General features: G+C 36.3%; 1 protein-coding gene and 1 long non-coding RNA gene across 3 annotated transcripts in view; both read right to left on the bottom strand.

The window, feature by feature from the left end:
• Window positions 1-15,591, bottom strand: part of LOC306870868 — a 1,223,475-nt gene that overhangs the window by 206,071 nt on the left and 1,001,813 nt on the right. The gene's annotated exons all lie outside the window — the stretch shown is intronic.
• LOC306871734 (transmembrane protein 150A-like) lies at window positions 42-14,549 on the bottom strand. The gene is made up of 8 exons (XM_079419857.1): window positions 14,484-14,549; window positions 13,337-13,584; window positions 12,716-12,763; window positions 4,928-5,014; window positions 4,724-4,791; window positions 4,449-4,576; window positions 4,179-4,356; window positions 42-2,367 (listed from the first exon to the last, which is right to left on the bottom strand). The coding sequence occupies exons 2-8, from the start codon at window positions 13,399-13,401 to the stop codon at window positions 2,057-2,059; spliced, it is 885 nt and encodes a 294-aa protein (XP_079275983.1). The 5' UTR covers window positions 13,402-13,584; window positions 14,484-14,549; the 3' UTR covers window positions 42-2,056.

Genomic DNA, 15,591 nt, shown 5'->3' with positions numbered 1-15,591 from the left:
TGGGTACAATAATACGAGCAAAGGAAAATAAGAAACCCAAGCACAGGCAGCTTATTTGTTTTTTTCAATTGTTCACACAGTTTCTACAACTACAGAAAAATTCTGATTAATATCACCTTATATTTATAAATGTGAAAAAGACATGAAAAACGACTTAAAACAAAACAATAGAATAATGGACACAAAATATTGTTTGGTGATCCTAAAATATTAGGAATTTGTTCGCAAGATACCTGGGATGCACTGATCGATACAGGCAGTTTTTGACGAAAGTGATGAAAAAACTTGGCAAAAGCACCACAACTTTCAAAAAGTTGCACAGAGATGCTCTTAAATCTTATTCAACACAGCCACATTGTATGCAGAGCTATAGGACAGAACGTCCACAGCACCTGATGTCGTGCCAATACAGTGCCACAGATCAAACTAAGAGAGCACCTGGAATGAATACATAAATATGGACCACCTGCATCTCAGGTATGAATAAAAAGTATCGCTATTTGACTAAAGTAAAGTGACTAAATCTCAACCTCATTGCAACCCAACTATTGGCAGCAATGGCTGGTGCAGCTGACTTAACATCCTCATTGCTACAGTGATGGCTCTTAACCTGTTGTGTAATCACAGTTTCTACAGATTAAATGGGTTACGGAAGGTTGGATGGGTTTAGCCAATAATCTTCTTTGTCTAGATGAGTGTCTTGGTATTGCTGGCAGTTCTGTAACAGATTCACACTGGCAAAGTGACCAAAGTCACTGATTTTCAATGGAAGTTGGCGCTTTAGGGCAACATGAGTGACAGAGTGTTACGACAAATCACATTAATTTTTCACATCTGTAATTGAGTGGTGATACAATGCACCGACTACCAATAGAGAAATGCAGTGATGACATGTTTTTCTAGGCCAGCCTGGAAGTTAGCATCACCCTGGTTTCCTCAACAATAACCCAATAGGATTTTTTTCATCTGCTTTTGGATTACTGAAGAAAATAAGGTCAGTGAGCAACAAAGCTTAGAATTGGTAAACATTTTGTTCATCATGATAATCTTTACAAATGAACACAAATTTTATGAATTCTAAAGCCTACTGCAATCAGTAGAAAAATCCATTTCAGTCTCCATTAAAAAAAAATAATAATTCCCTGAATATTTGAGTAAAATAATTTTCAAAAGAATGATTATAAACACAATGAAGCTGTAAAAGGGCACTAGTGAGTTGATGAGTTTTCCTGTTTGGCTTGATGACCTTTAACATTCCTGACAACCTCTTTAGTCCCATTCAGCGACTTTTTAGCAACCTATTTTAAAACATTTAACTTTAAAACTTAAAGGGTTAGTTCACCCAAAAATGAAAATTCTGTCAACCGAGGTCTTACGGGTTTAGAACGACATGAGGGTGAGTAATTAATGACAGAATTTTCATTTTTAGGTGAACTAGCCCTTTAAAAAAAATAATCACAAGGGGGTATTACAGATTGTAACATAAAACATTAAAAATCTTGAGCTTGTGTTCACCATATATCTTCTTTCAGGCATTTAACCAAAAACCCACTGATTTGGGACGATGGAACCGGAAGTGTTAAAATGCTAACTCCGAGTTTCCAGGCCTACATAATCCATCATCCCTGCAGCACTCTATAGGATTTCCTGATGCAGAAATCCTTCTAGCAACCAACAATCCACTTGTTGACCCTAAACAATTTACTCACTGTCAGTGTGAATGTGCCTTTAGGGATGGGTTATTGCAGTTTTAACATAGTATAATTAAAACATTTCTGTCAGAGGCCCCATGAATGATGTGACGAAATTGTCTGTGCTGGTAATTGGGGCTGTACTTGAAGTTATCTTACACATGAATGCAAAATATCATGCAAAATACCTTAGTTATGTCTAACTGGTCATTACTGTTAGATTATAATCAGCAAGTCTGTAAACTTACTGAAACCTCACAAGTAATTCTGTATTGCTTGTACCAGTTTTTCACAAATCCGTGAACCAGATGAAGACTTCTGAATCTATGCGCTGAGGTCTGAGAGAATACTGTAGCAATTAACCCCTAAAGCATGGCGATGCTTTCTGCTGTACAGTTGAGGTGTGTGGAAGTGCTGCTGCCTCCAGGGGACTTGAGACTGCGGGCACCACATCCCATTGCAACACCCTTCCCGATACCCCCCATGATGACCGCTGACCCTGGATGGTGATGTTGACTGCGCTTCATTAAGGCCGCCATCATGGTATCGCTGTTGACGGTGCCAAACTCATAGGTGAAGGTCCCATAGTACACGAGTACTAAGACAGTGAAGACCCATTCACAGATGGCTGCGGCATGCTGCAATACAAAACTTTCATGGACGAAGAAGATACCACCTTGAACAGGATGTTAAGGAAAGGGCACAATGAACTTAAGCATTAATAACATTATTTAAAAAAAAAAAAAAAGTCGTGACGTATTGTCAAGTATGGTGACCCATACTCGAAATTGGTGCTCTGCGTTTAACCCATCCAAGTGCACACACACAGCAGTGAGTAGTGAACAAATCCACACACACACACACACACACACACCGTGAACACACACCCGGAGCAGTGGGCAGCCATGCTGCAGCGCCCGGGGAGCAATTGGGGGTTCGGTGCCTTGTTCAAGGGCACCTCAGTCGTGGTATTGAGGGTGGAGAGAGCGCTGGACATTCCCTCCCCCCATCTACAATTCCTGCCGGCCGGGGGCTCGAACTCGCAACCTTTCGATTACGAGTCCGACTCTCTAACCATTAGGCCACGACTTCCCATGATTCCCAATTTCCCATGACTTCCCAATTTACCATGATCTTTGTTAACTGTGATGTACTATAAATGTTCTTTCTTTTTTGCTGTAATTGATCTATTTGTACTGTTAGTGTATTAATCTAGTGTATTAATAGATCTATTTGTACTGTTAGTGTATTAATCTAGTGTATTAATAGATCTATTTGTACTGTTAGTGTATTAATCTAGTGTATTAATAGATCTATTTGTACTGTTAGTGTATTAATCTAGTGTATTAATAGATCTATTTGTACTGTTAATGTTATTTTGGAGACAGTTGTGGCTGTGGTTAGAGAGTCGGACTTGTAACCCGAAGGTTGCAGGTTTGAGTCTCAGTACCGGCATGAAATGTATGTGGGGGAGTGAATGACCAGCGCTTTCTTCCACCTTCATCATTAGCCACAACTGAGTGTGTGTTCACTACTCACTGCTGTGTGGGTGCACTTGAAAGGGATAAATGCAGAGCATAAATTCCGAGTGTGGGTTACCAATCATAGTTTTTTCTTTTTTACATTTAGCAACTTTTGCATTTCGTTTACGTTTCTCTCGCTTTACTCAATGTCTACTGCTATTAGATACTTGAAACTTGCCAATCAATGTTTTTCCCTTGTTCTTGTTTTAAATTGTTCTATTTTTTTTTTTTTGTAGACTCTTTATTTAAAAAAATACTTTAAACATTCAAGCACTGTTAACTTATTTTTTTCTTTGTTGTATTGTTTTTATTTTGTACCTATGTTGTTTACTGCGGACTGTTTCGCTGAGATAAATAATAAAAAAAAAAACTTGTATTGGTTTTATTTATTTTTTATGGATTGCTTGAAAATTACTTCTAACTTCTAACACTGAAATACTTCTAGCACTGTTTATTTACTTTCATTTGACTTGTTGCTTATAATTCATGTTTATTCAATTTTATTCCATTTATATACTAAAATATATACTTTCAAAACTCTTGAATAACTAAAAAAAAAAACACTGTCATTGAAGGCTACATGCCATTATTTTAATTTGATTTGTTTACTTTAACATTAATATTTTTATTTTTAAATAATACAATGTGCTCAATTGCACGTCCGTTTTTGCTGTACGGTAATATGAAAACTTTTATTGTGACTCATGAAATTTCACTAGCACTGGTACAGACTACTAAAATATTTGTACTGTGAAACCCTAGTAATAAGCTTATTTACTGGACATTGTATCTTTTATCATCCATTGTTGCTGAAAAGCAATAAGTCAATCAATGCTGTGCGTAAGTGATTTTCGCTCCATGTTCAAATGTATCCATCTAAATTTGATTTTCATGTATAATATCACGACTGTTTTCCAATGTCTTCAGGTCAAACAAAGTGTAGTAAACCTCATAGTAAGGATACTGAGGACAAGCGATACCAGAACTCCAGCTGAGAGAGCCACACGCACATGAGCCATCCAGTAGTCCAGCGCTGTCTCTGCTATACGGTACGTCAGAACGCACTGCAGACACACAAACAGCAAGCCGGCAGGGAAAGCTACACCTGCTCCCACATAATGAAGAGTCTTGGCATGATCGACCTAAAAAAAATGGGTGAGGGGGAGAGAGGAATAGAAGTTAATTTAGATTTATATAATGGGCTGAAGGCACAAGTCCATTCTCGCCTGCTTACCTGAAAGTTGCCCACCATGACCAAACCCAGGGCATTAATGCAGCCGGACACCAAAGCACTTGTGTTGGTCCAGCAATGATGGCTGTGTTCAATCACTTGAGCATAACGCAGCATGCACACCATAACCACTGCAGGAATACATCACACACACACACATTTTAATATTGACATAAATCACATACCTTTAGACGACAAAGTAATCAACTTCTTTGTGGAGTTCATTTTTAATATAAATTGATTTGGTTATTTATTAAATTTCAAACTGTAAATCTTACCCATAAAAGCCCCAACATTGCCAATCAAACTGAAGAGACAGCTCTCTGGTGGATAGCATCCACATTTACTGTTAAACAATCAGAAAATCAGATATTGGGCAACCTTTTCACAGGAAGCTGGTGCAAAACAGTACTACTAAAAGCAGCCATCTTCAAAATGTGGTCATTTTGTGGTATTCCACATAAATTCAAAGCAAGTCTCACCTGATGAGGGGGATGTCTTGAAGAGTACAGCAGGTTTTTGGGAAGCCCCTCTTAGCCGTTTCCTCTGTACATGTCAAATTGTATGACCTATGATACAAAGAATCAAGCATGAAAGAACAGTCTAAACAGTATGTAGGTTTTTTGGATATTGGATTTAACTCTGTAAAGCATGACTTATAAAATAATGGCAGCAGCTATTTGCACTGTGTAAATAGCGATAGATGCTATTTTCACTCAGTGTAAATAGCAATTGGATGCTATTTATACAGTGCAAATAGCATATTTTTTTAGCGATAGATACTATTTACACTAAGAGCAAATAGCGATGGATGCTATTTACACTAAGTGAAAATAAATGTATTTTTTAATGATATGCTATTTACACTAAGAGCAAATAGCTATAGATTCTATTTACACGATGTTAAAATAGCAAGATTCTGATATTTATACTACTTATTTCAAATAGTGGCAATTATCTGCACCTTAGTATTTTAATACATTATAAAACAGGCCGCAATATTGAGTGTAAATTATAGCTTTAATTCAAATTATTAAATGGATGCCACCTTATTGGGACAATAAAGCCCTCCCTACACCTACCCTACCCTAAAATTTATTTTCAACTTTTTGATTATTTCCTTAATTTTTATTTAAAATAAATGCCTTTCCGATGCGATCCGATAAGATTTGAAAAGGGAGAAAAAAAGTTCGGCAAAAGGAAGACTCGAACTCGGGTCGATCGCGTCAAACAGCATGTGCGGGCCTTACCATCTACGCCACTGAAACTGATACTAAGCTGGCGTCTGTTTTTAGTGTTGACTAACCAAATCACACATTAGTGGGCAGAGTTAGTGTAAATAGCCTCTGCCAACAAGGCGGGCTATTTGCACTTAGTGTAAATAGACACTCCGTAAAATAATAGTGTGTGTGTGTTTTAATAGTGCAGGTCCTGATATTGATATGGCCAAAAAGTACATTCTGATAGCTTGCAAATCAAAAAAGAAAACAGCCTAGCATGCTACTTACAATCCCAGAGAAGTTGGGACGTTTTGTAAAATGCAATAAAATCAAGAATCTGTGATTTGTTAATTCTCTTTAACTTATTTAATTGACAAAATTACAAAGCAAAGATTTCCAAAGTTTTCACTGACCAACGTAAATGTATTTTGTAAATATAAACAAATTTTGGTTTTGATGGCTGCAACTATGGAAGCGGAATAATGCCAATAGTTTTTGAAACATAAAGCATGCTGAATTCCACAAATAAAAAAAAAGATGCATTGCAATTAACAGTGCTTGCATTTTAATGCCTTGTATTTCCAGGGCTTGCATTTTTAGGTCCTGAAATTGAACCTAGTTGTTTATTTAAACTGTGAATATTTCAATTCTAAATATTTCACACACATTTTCATAATTAAAAATTCATATTCACCTTACAGAATTCACTTCCAAAATATTCAGTCTGTTTAAAAATGCGATGTATAATATTCGACAGGCAAATTTCGGTCATTTTATTTCACTTTCCGAATTCGCTGCCACAAATTCAGTGGTTAAAATTCGGCAGAAAATTCGGCGTTGCACATCCGGGACCCGCAGGAATAGCAGTAGAGCACCGATGCATGATCTCCAGCTGATGTCAGCCGCTCACCAGCAGGTGGCGCAATCGGCTGTTGATGAAGGCCATTCATTCACAAAAACTGATTTGCAGAAATGGAGCAAGTGCTAAGTAGAAGTTTTGATGATTTTTTAATTCTTTATTTCGGTTGCTTAGTTTCTGTAACTTTGTATCATGGCTTGTGTGACTGTGCTGTAATACTGGGGTTCCCCGTCACTCTCCAGCATTGTGTAACCGCCTCAGTGATATAACTAATACAGTGATACAAGACCAAGTCGGAAATAGTATGAAAAGGACCGATACGATAGTTTATTAATTAACTGCATGGAGACAACGAGTTGCATGTCTGTTGCAAAATCCAACATTTTTCTCTGGGCATAAAAAATGAAATACTTGCCAAAACAAAATCTGTACAAAATATATGTGAAATGCCCATGCTCAGCTGTAAATTCATCATAGGTAAGTTGCAATGGCAATGTCCCGGCGTTAGTTTACCCAGAGGATCTGTCACAAATCACCAAGCATTAACCCTACATTTAAGTTAAAATGAATGGCAGGTAATATGCAGCTTTTTGTGTGTTTGAAACCAGCAACAATGGCAGGATAGTGTTGAACACTAATTCACACAAGGTCACATCACGCAACTGCAGCGCTTCTGTGAATGGAGAAACCACTAAATATATTTCACTTTAATCATTAACAGATTAACAAAACCAAAAAAAAAAAATTATAAAAAAAAAAATTGTGCTGAGTTTCTTTATTTTGCAAAAGCTTTACAGTTTTGAATGCTGTTTGGTTGGTATAAATTACAGAGTAACATTTGGGAAAACAACGCAGTGATCTCATCGGCGCCTCACACACATACAACATATTTTTGCTAACTTTACACCGCAGCCTGTTCATTATCAAAATAAAAACCAGATTTGCTTTTAAATTAATTCGTTTTGGCTTGACGTTTATATTTAGCCTAATTAGGCTACAACCTTAGAGGATTTGTTGTTTTGGAGAGAAGGGAACTAAAATAGCCTAATTGTGTAATGTTTGTAAAGCATTTTGCTTTATTTACCTGTATTTTAGCCTACATTATTTCTGAATGTTAATAATAAAATTCGATGTACAGCCTACTAATCTAGGCTGTTTTTCCTCTCAAAGTGCTTATTCAATGCTACAAACATTTTTAAATATCTTGAAAAAATGCTTTAAAGCATTGACAGTTTTTTCTTTCGTTTAACCCTCTGGTTGTGTTCGGGTCAAATTCACCTGAAATTTTTTTTCTTTTTCCTGAAAATACTAGTTAACGTTATCGCATTGGACTCAAACTTACTGACTTTGCGCACATAGGGTACAAGTATTTCTCATAAATTTTTTTAGAATTTTCGTAATTTTTTGTGGGTTTTATTTCACCTAGTCACACTCGTTGTGTTCCCGGTCAAAAATGACCGGACTCCGAACAACTGCTTATAAATCTGTCATTATGCTATATTATCACAAAATATTGGATTCATTCTTTTTGTCAACTTGTTTTCTTTCATTTAGGACTGGTTTTGTGTTTCTATTTGCTTCTGATTAATCGTAAGCCTCATTTATCCGAGAGTAGGCACCTAATTTTTTGAGTGAAAAAAACTTTTTTTATGAATAATTTTCACAATATTAAACAAAAAATTATAAAAATTTGCACTGTTTCTCACACTAGTGTACTTTAATGTTTAATCAGGAAGTTTGCTTTTAAATGCTTTTATTTTGTACAAAATTGCAAAAAGTCACACTCGTGGTGTTCCCGGTCAAAAATGACCGGACTCCAAACAACTGCTTATAAATCTGTCAGTATACTATATTATCACCAAATATTGGATTCAATCTTTTTGTCAACTTGTTTTCTTTCATTTAGGACTGGTTTTGTGTTTCTATTTGCATCCGATTAATCGTAGGCCTCATTTATCTGAAAGTAGGCACCTAATTTTTTGAGTGAAAAAAGCATTTTTTATGAATAATTTTCACAATATGAGAGACAAAATTATGAAAATTTGCACTGTTTCTCACACTAGTGTACTTTAATGTTTAATCAAGAAGTTTGCTTTTAAATGCTTTTATTTTGTACAAAATTGCACAAAGTAACACTTGTCAAAAATTGCCGGCCATTGAAAGTGAATGGGGAAGAATAAAAGAAACAACTAGTGTTCAGGAGCATGTTGTGCTTGCAAACAAAGACCTTGGACCTTTGCATGTGTGGATGCATTTATACTCAAGCTATCACACACACACATGCGCACACACGCACGCGCACACACACACACACACACCCATCCATCCATGCATACAAACTATTTTATTACACCTATTTCATCCTACCCTGAACTGCATGCAATATCCTTTTATGAATAAAAAAGGATCTCTCTCTCTCTCTCTCTCTCTCACACACACACACACACACACACACATGCTCAGACTGCCTTGTCTTTAGCCTGCATTGACCTCAAAAATAATCTTTTCTTTCACCACATATTCTAGACTACGGAGCCCCTTAGAGCTCATGGTGGTGGAAAGATTTCGGGGTGGGTGAAAAAAATTTGGGGTGGGAGGAAAAAATATTTTTCAAATCTTTTGCGTTCTCTCGCAAAGATGTTTGCGTTCTCTCGCAAAACTTTGTGTTCTCTCGCAAAGATGTTTGCGTTCTCTCGCAAAGATGTTTGCGTTCTCTCGCAAAGATGTTTGCGTTCTCTCGCAAAACTTTGTGTTCTCTCGCAAAGATGTTTGCGTTCTCTCGCAAAGATGTTTGCGTTCTCTCGCAAAACTTTGTGTTCTCTCGCAAAGATGTTTGCGTTCTCTCGCAAAGATGTTTGCGTTCTCTCGCAAAGATGTTTGCGTTCTCTCGCAAAGATGTTTGCGTTCTCTCGCAAAGATGTTTGCGTTCTCTCGCAAAACTTTGTGTTCTCTCGCAAAGATGTTTGCGTTCTCTCGCAAAGATGTTTGCGTTCTCTCGCAAAGATGTTTGCGTTCTCTCGCAAAACTTTGTGTTCTCTCGCAAAGATGTTTGCGTTCTCTCGCAAAGATGTTTGCGTTCTCTCGCAAAACTTTGTGTTCTCTCGCAAAGATGTTTGCGTTCTCTCGCAAAGATGTTTGCGTTCTCTAGCAAAGATGTTTGCGTTCTCTCGCAAAGATGTTTGCGTTCTCTCGCAAAGATGTTTGCGTTCTCTCGCAAAACTTTGTGTTCTCTCGCAAAAATGTTTGCGTTCTCTCGCAAAGATGTTTGCGTTCTCTCGCAAAGATGTTTGCGTTCTCTCACAAAGATGTTTGCTTTCTCTCGCAAAACTTTGCGTTCTCTTGCAAATATGTACGCAAAGTTTTGTGAGGGAACGCAAACATCTTTGCGAGAGAATGCAAAGTTTTGCGAGGGAGCGCAAAAGATTTGAAAAATATTTTTTCCTCCCACCCCGATTTTTTTTCACCCACCCCGAAATCTTTCCACCACCATGAGCTCTAAGCGGCTCCGTACTAGACAAAACATTATGACAATATGTTTAGAGGCTTTCGTGTTCTCTCAGAGTAAACAAAAGTTTACAATTAAATGCTAGAGCATACAAATGCCTCACAGTGCCTTGCTTGTCATTTACACGAGGAAGAGACAACTGAAGAAGAATTTTACAGTGACGATGCATTGCAAGATATATTGGAAGATAAAAATATCACTGGACAAGCTGAAAACCTTGCAACAACTGAAAAGAAGCAATCTTCTGATTTTGAGGACCCAGCTGAAGTTGATGTAACGTTCTGGTCGAGGGATGGAAAAAAAAAGATTATTTTGAAGTCAATGCAGGCCAAAGACAAGGCAGTTTGAGCATTTGTGTGCATTGTGTGTGTGTGTGTGAGAGAGAGAGAGAGTTATAATATGAGATTCATAAAAGCATATTGCATACAGTTCAGGGTAGGATGAAATAGGTGTAATACAATAGTTTGTATGCATAGATGTGTGTGTGTGTGTGTGTGTGTGTGTGTGTGTGTGTGTGTGTGTGTGTGTGTGTGTGTGTGTGTGTGATAGCGTGAGTATACATGCACGCACTGGTCCAAGGCATTTATGTTTGCAAGCACAACATGCTCCTGAACACTAGTTGTTTCTTTCATTCTTCCCCATTCACTTTCAATGGCCGGCCATTTTTGACAAGTGTTACTTCGTGCAATTTTGTACAAAATAAAAGCATTTAAAAGCAAACTTCCTGATTAAACATTAAAGCACACTAGTGTGAGAAACAGTGCAAATTTTCATAATTTTTTCTCTCATATTGTGAAAATTATTCATAAAAAATAATTTTTTCACTCAAAAAATGAGGTACCTACTTTCAGATAAATGAGGCCTACGATTAATCGGATGCAAATAGAAACACAAAACCAGTCCTAAATGAAAGAAAACAAGTTGACAAAAAGATTGAATCCAATATTTGGTGATAATATAGCATATTGACAGATTTATAAGCAGTTGTTTGGAGTCCGGTCATTTTTGACCGGGAACACCACGAGTGTGACTTTTTGCAATTTTGTACAAAATAAAAGCATTTAAAAGCAAACTTCCTGATTAAACATTAAAGTACACTAGTGTGAGAAACAGTGCAAATTTTTATAATTTTTTGTTTAATATTGTGAAAATTATTCATAAAAAATGTTTTTTTCACTCAAAAAATGAGGTACCTACTCTCGGATAAATGAGGCTTATGATTAATCAGAAGCAAATAGAAACACAAAACCAGTCCTAAATGAAAGAAAACAAGTTGACAAAAAGATTGAATCCAATATTTAGTGATAATATAGCATAATGACAGATTTATAAGCAGTTGTTTGGAGTCCGGTCATTTTTGACCGGGAACACCACGAGTGTGACTTTTTGCAATTTTGTACAAAATAAAAGCATTTAAAAGCAAACTTCCTGATTAAACATTAAAGTACACTAGTGTGAGAAACAGTGCAAATTTTCATAATTTTGTCTCTCATATTGTGAAAATTATTCATAAAAAATTATTTTTTCACTCAAAAAATGAGGTACCTACTTTCAGATAAATGAGGCCTACGATTAATCGGATGCAAATAGAAACACAAAACCAGTCCTAAATGAAAGAAAACAAGTTGACAAAAAGATTGAATCCAATATTTAGTGATAATATAGTATATTGACAGATTTATAAGCAGTTGTTCGGAGTCCGGTCATTTTTGACCGGGAACACCACGAGTGTGACTTCTTGCAATTTTGTACAAAATAAAAGCATTTAAAAGCAAACTTCCTGATTAAACATTAAAGTACACTAGTGTGAGAAACAGTGCAAAATTTTATAATTTTTTGTTTAATATTGTGAAAATTATTCATAAAAAATGCTTTTTTCACTCAAAAAATTAGGTACCTACTCTCGGATAAATGAGGCCTACGATTAAACAGAAGCAAATAGAAACACAAAACCAGTCCTAAATGAAAGAAAACAAGTTGACAAAAAGATTGAATCCAATATTTGGTGATAATATAGCATAATGACAGATTTATAAGCAGTTGTTTGGAGTCCGGTCATTTTTGACCGGTAACACAAAAGGCGTGACCGGAGTCCGAACACAACCAGAGGGTTAATACATTTGGTCAAAATCTACAAAAGATGATGCTGTATTGGCTATGACCAGATCTGCGTTTCTCAACGGCTCTGGCTAGGACTAAGCGCAAGATAGGCTACCAGGCGCTCTTTGTGTATTTTTTTTTCCATTTTGAGTAAAGAACGTTTATATCATTATTATTCTTCTTATTAAAATTTTTTAAAATAACTTTATTAACCAGCATTTTTTCCAACTCAAACCGATTTCGGAACGCAGGAACAGAAACATTCAAATACAGATTCTGCTCGGAGTGAACTGATTTTTTCCCCCTGTTTTTAAGGCCTGCTTTATGCAATAGCGGTATCGGTATTGGAATCAGCCAATAGTTGTTTGTTAAAATCGGTATCGGCCAAAATAAATAAATAAATCCAATCGGTGCTTCCCTACTAAAAAGGGTACAAAATATCAATCATATGACAGAAGGCATCAAGTAGATTGTGTACAACACATTTCTCAGCAACATTTAGATCATATTGATAATTTAGAAATTTTTTAAAGTTAAAAATTTGTGTATCAAATATGATACAATAGATTTTATAAGGGTAACTTACCAGTTCTCAACAGGACAAACATGGTGGTTCATTACTGCCATGGCGTAACTAGTGAACAAAATATTTTATGGTTATTTTTTAATAAGTACATGACTTGTCTGTATGTAGTAAAAGAAAAACAGTAGAGACGGACTATATTAAATTTAATTTAAAACTTTTGACTCGAACTCTCCATTTAAAGGGATAGTTCACCCAAAATTTAAATTCTGTCATTAATTACTCTCCCTCATGTTTTTCCAAACACGCAAGACCTTCATTCATCTTCAGAACACAAATGAAGATATTTTTAAGGAAATCTGAGAGCTCTCTGATCCTGCATAGAGAGCAACGCAACTGAAATGTTCCCAGACCGAGGAACGTAGTAAGGACATCGGTAAAACAGTCCATGTGACATCAGTGGCTAAACTTCAATTTTGCAAAGCTACAACATATTTTTTTCACGCAAAATAAACAAAAATAATGACTTTATTCAACAATTCTTCTCCCCGAGTTACTGTCTTCTGTCATTATGTGTAACGAAGATGAACAAAGGTCTTATGGGTTTGGAACGACATGAGGGGGGAGTAATTAATGACAGAATTTTCATTTTGGGTGAACTAACCCTTTAACATAAACACTTACACAATCCATATCCCCGTGATGGAGAAAGCGGACAGGCTGACAGGCAGAACAATCCAGGCAGTCATTGGTCAGTCTGTGAAAGGCCTGAGACCCCAGCATGAGGGTGTGCAGGACTGGGGATATGGAGACGCGGTGTGAGACACCAGCAAGTGAAGCCATGCAGTAGGGGGGTATGTGGACCAGTGGGGCAACGTGACGCTCCTTCAACTACATCTGGAGACTCGCCGATTCCCAACAACCAACAATATCTAGTGGAAGTACAGAGACATTGTTCATAGATGTTTACTCAGATACGAAGACACAAGGAAATACACTGAAATACACTTAAATTACAAACATGCAACAGTGATGACATCCGACATATCATATTGTGTGTGGCTATTTAATCTTGAAAATATGTCATTCACCTGATTTCACTTAAGTAGTACGCTGAAGGCTGTCACCAACAACATATCTCTAGTGAAAAGGACTTAACTCACTTCGAGTACAATGTAAATCCCACATAAACTTTTGCTTTGAATGTGTACAGGATAGAGGCATAAATTAATGAGTGCTTTTAACTCATATTAAAGCTACAGAATGTAATCATATGATAACGTTGTGGGGTGAGTTCTTATTTAAGTTACACTGACTTCTATTTAATTCAATATTATGATCCAGTCTTTCTCAATGTAAATATGTTAATGGTGCGTCTACTAAAAGATGTCAGGTAGATTTGTAATCGGAGACATGAAAGATCCCATGAAGCACAAAATCAGATCAACAACCTGCCAGCTGTCCGTACTAATAATAATGTCCCCTTCAGCCCAGATCAGCCTCAATGTCACAGCAAACACTGTACGACAAATCTGACCACATAGATGTTTACAATTATAACTACAGAATACGTAAGAATAACACCAAAGTCACAGTAAATAATAATGAAAGGTATTGTTTTTAAACATAAAACTCAAAATCGTGTAGCTTGCAAGCTATGCAGCAGATGCTACTGCAAGTAAACAACTTTTTAAGACGGCAAATATCTCTTTACCTACGTATTTATCTACCTTCATACGCATCATTCGTGTTTCTACAGCATTTGAAGTACCGTACATTAACGTGTCATTATTGAGATATTGTGTTTTGATGTGAAGAAGCGTTATCCTACCGCAGGCCCCGCGGCTCCTGAGCGGATGCTGCTTCATCATCAGAGGAGGGCGCCCTCATCTCCTCTGCTTCCGCGTGGATTATGGTATTTCTAGTATAGCGCTTTTAGAAAAACATTGTGTATTTAGTTCTTAACTATAATCTACAAAACAGTGTCCTCCTGGTCCTAGGTGTTTTTTATTATTATTTCAGTAAATAAATAAATTTAGAATATTTAGGGTTTAAATCACGAACCGATTCTTTTACATAAAGTAATGACTGAATGACTCTTATGAGCCTGATTTTTTTAATGATTCAAAAAGCACTTATGGTGAATTAATCTGAATCACCTTTAAGATTTAGTCAGAGAGGCCATAAATTAATTGTACTATCAGGATAGCATTTGCAGGATTTTGTCATTCTTAGTATTTGTTATTAAATAGGTTATAATTTGCATTTAGCTTAATCCTAGACATTGTGTATGTTGTATGTTATTTTATACAAAATACACTGTTTCTGTCTTATCTTTTACATCACCATGGTAGAGCACATGGTGAACAATATGTGATCCTGGACCACAAAATCAAGTCATAAGGGACACTTTTTTAAACCGAGATTTATAAATAATCTGAAAGCTGAAATAAGCTTTCCATTGATGGTTTGTTAGGATAGGACGATATTTGGCTGAGATACAACTATTTGAATATCTGGAATCTGAGGGTGCAAAAATAAATAAATAAATTAATCTAAATATTGAGAAAATCACCTTTAAAGTTGTCCAAATGAAGCTCCTAGTAATGCATATTACTAATCAAAAAATAAGTTTTGATATATTTACGGTAGGAACTGTATATCTTCATGGAACATGATCTTTACTTAATATCCTAATGATTTTTGGCATAAAAGAAAAATCTATCATTTTGACCCATACGGTGTATGGTTTGATGCCTGTGCTACTTATGACTGGCTTTATGGTCCAGGGTAACATACATATAGGCCCCAAAGTAAACTGTTTCCTGTGAATTCAGGAAGTTGCATTATATCTAATCGGTTTAATTTTTGTGGTGTGGGTTTTAATCCTATTCGGTTGTAAATGTAATAAACTACATAACCCATAAGGCCTCATTCAA

Source organism: Barbus barbus (genome assembly GCF_936440315.1).
Source record: "Barbus barbus genome assembly, chromosome: 6".
In the NCBI taxonomy this organism is placed as follows: Eukaryota; Metazoa; Chordata; class Actinopteri; order Cypriniformes; family Cyprinidae; genus Barbus; species Barbus barbus.
Note: the sequence above shows the minus strand (reverse complement) of the source record. Positions and strands in the feature narration are given on the sequence as shown.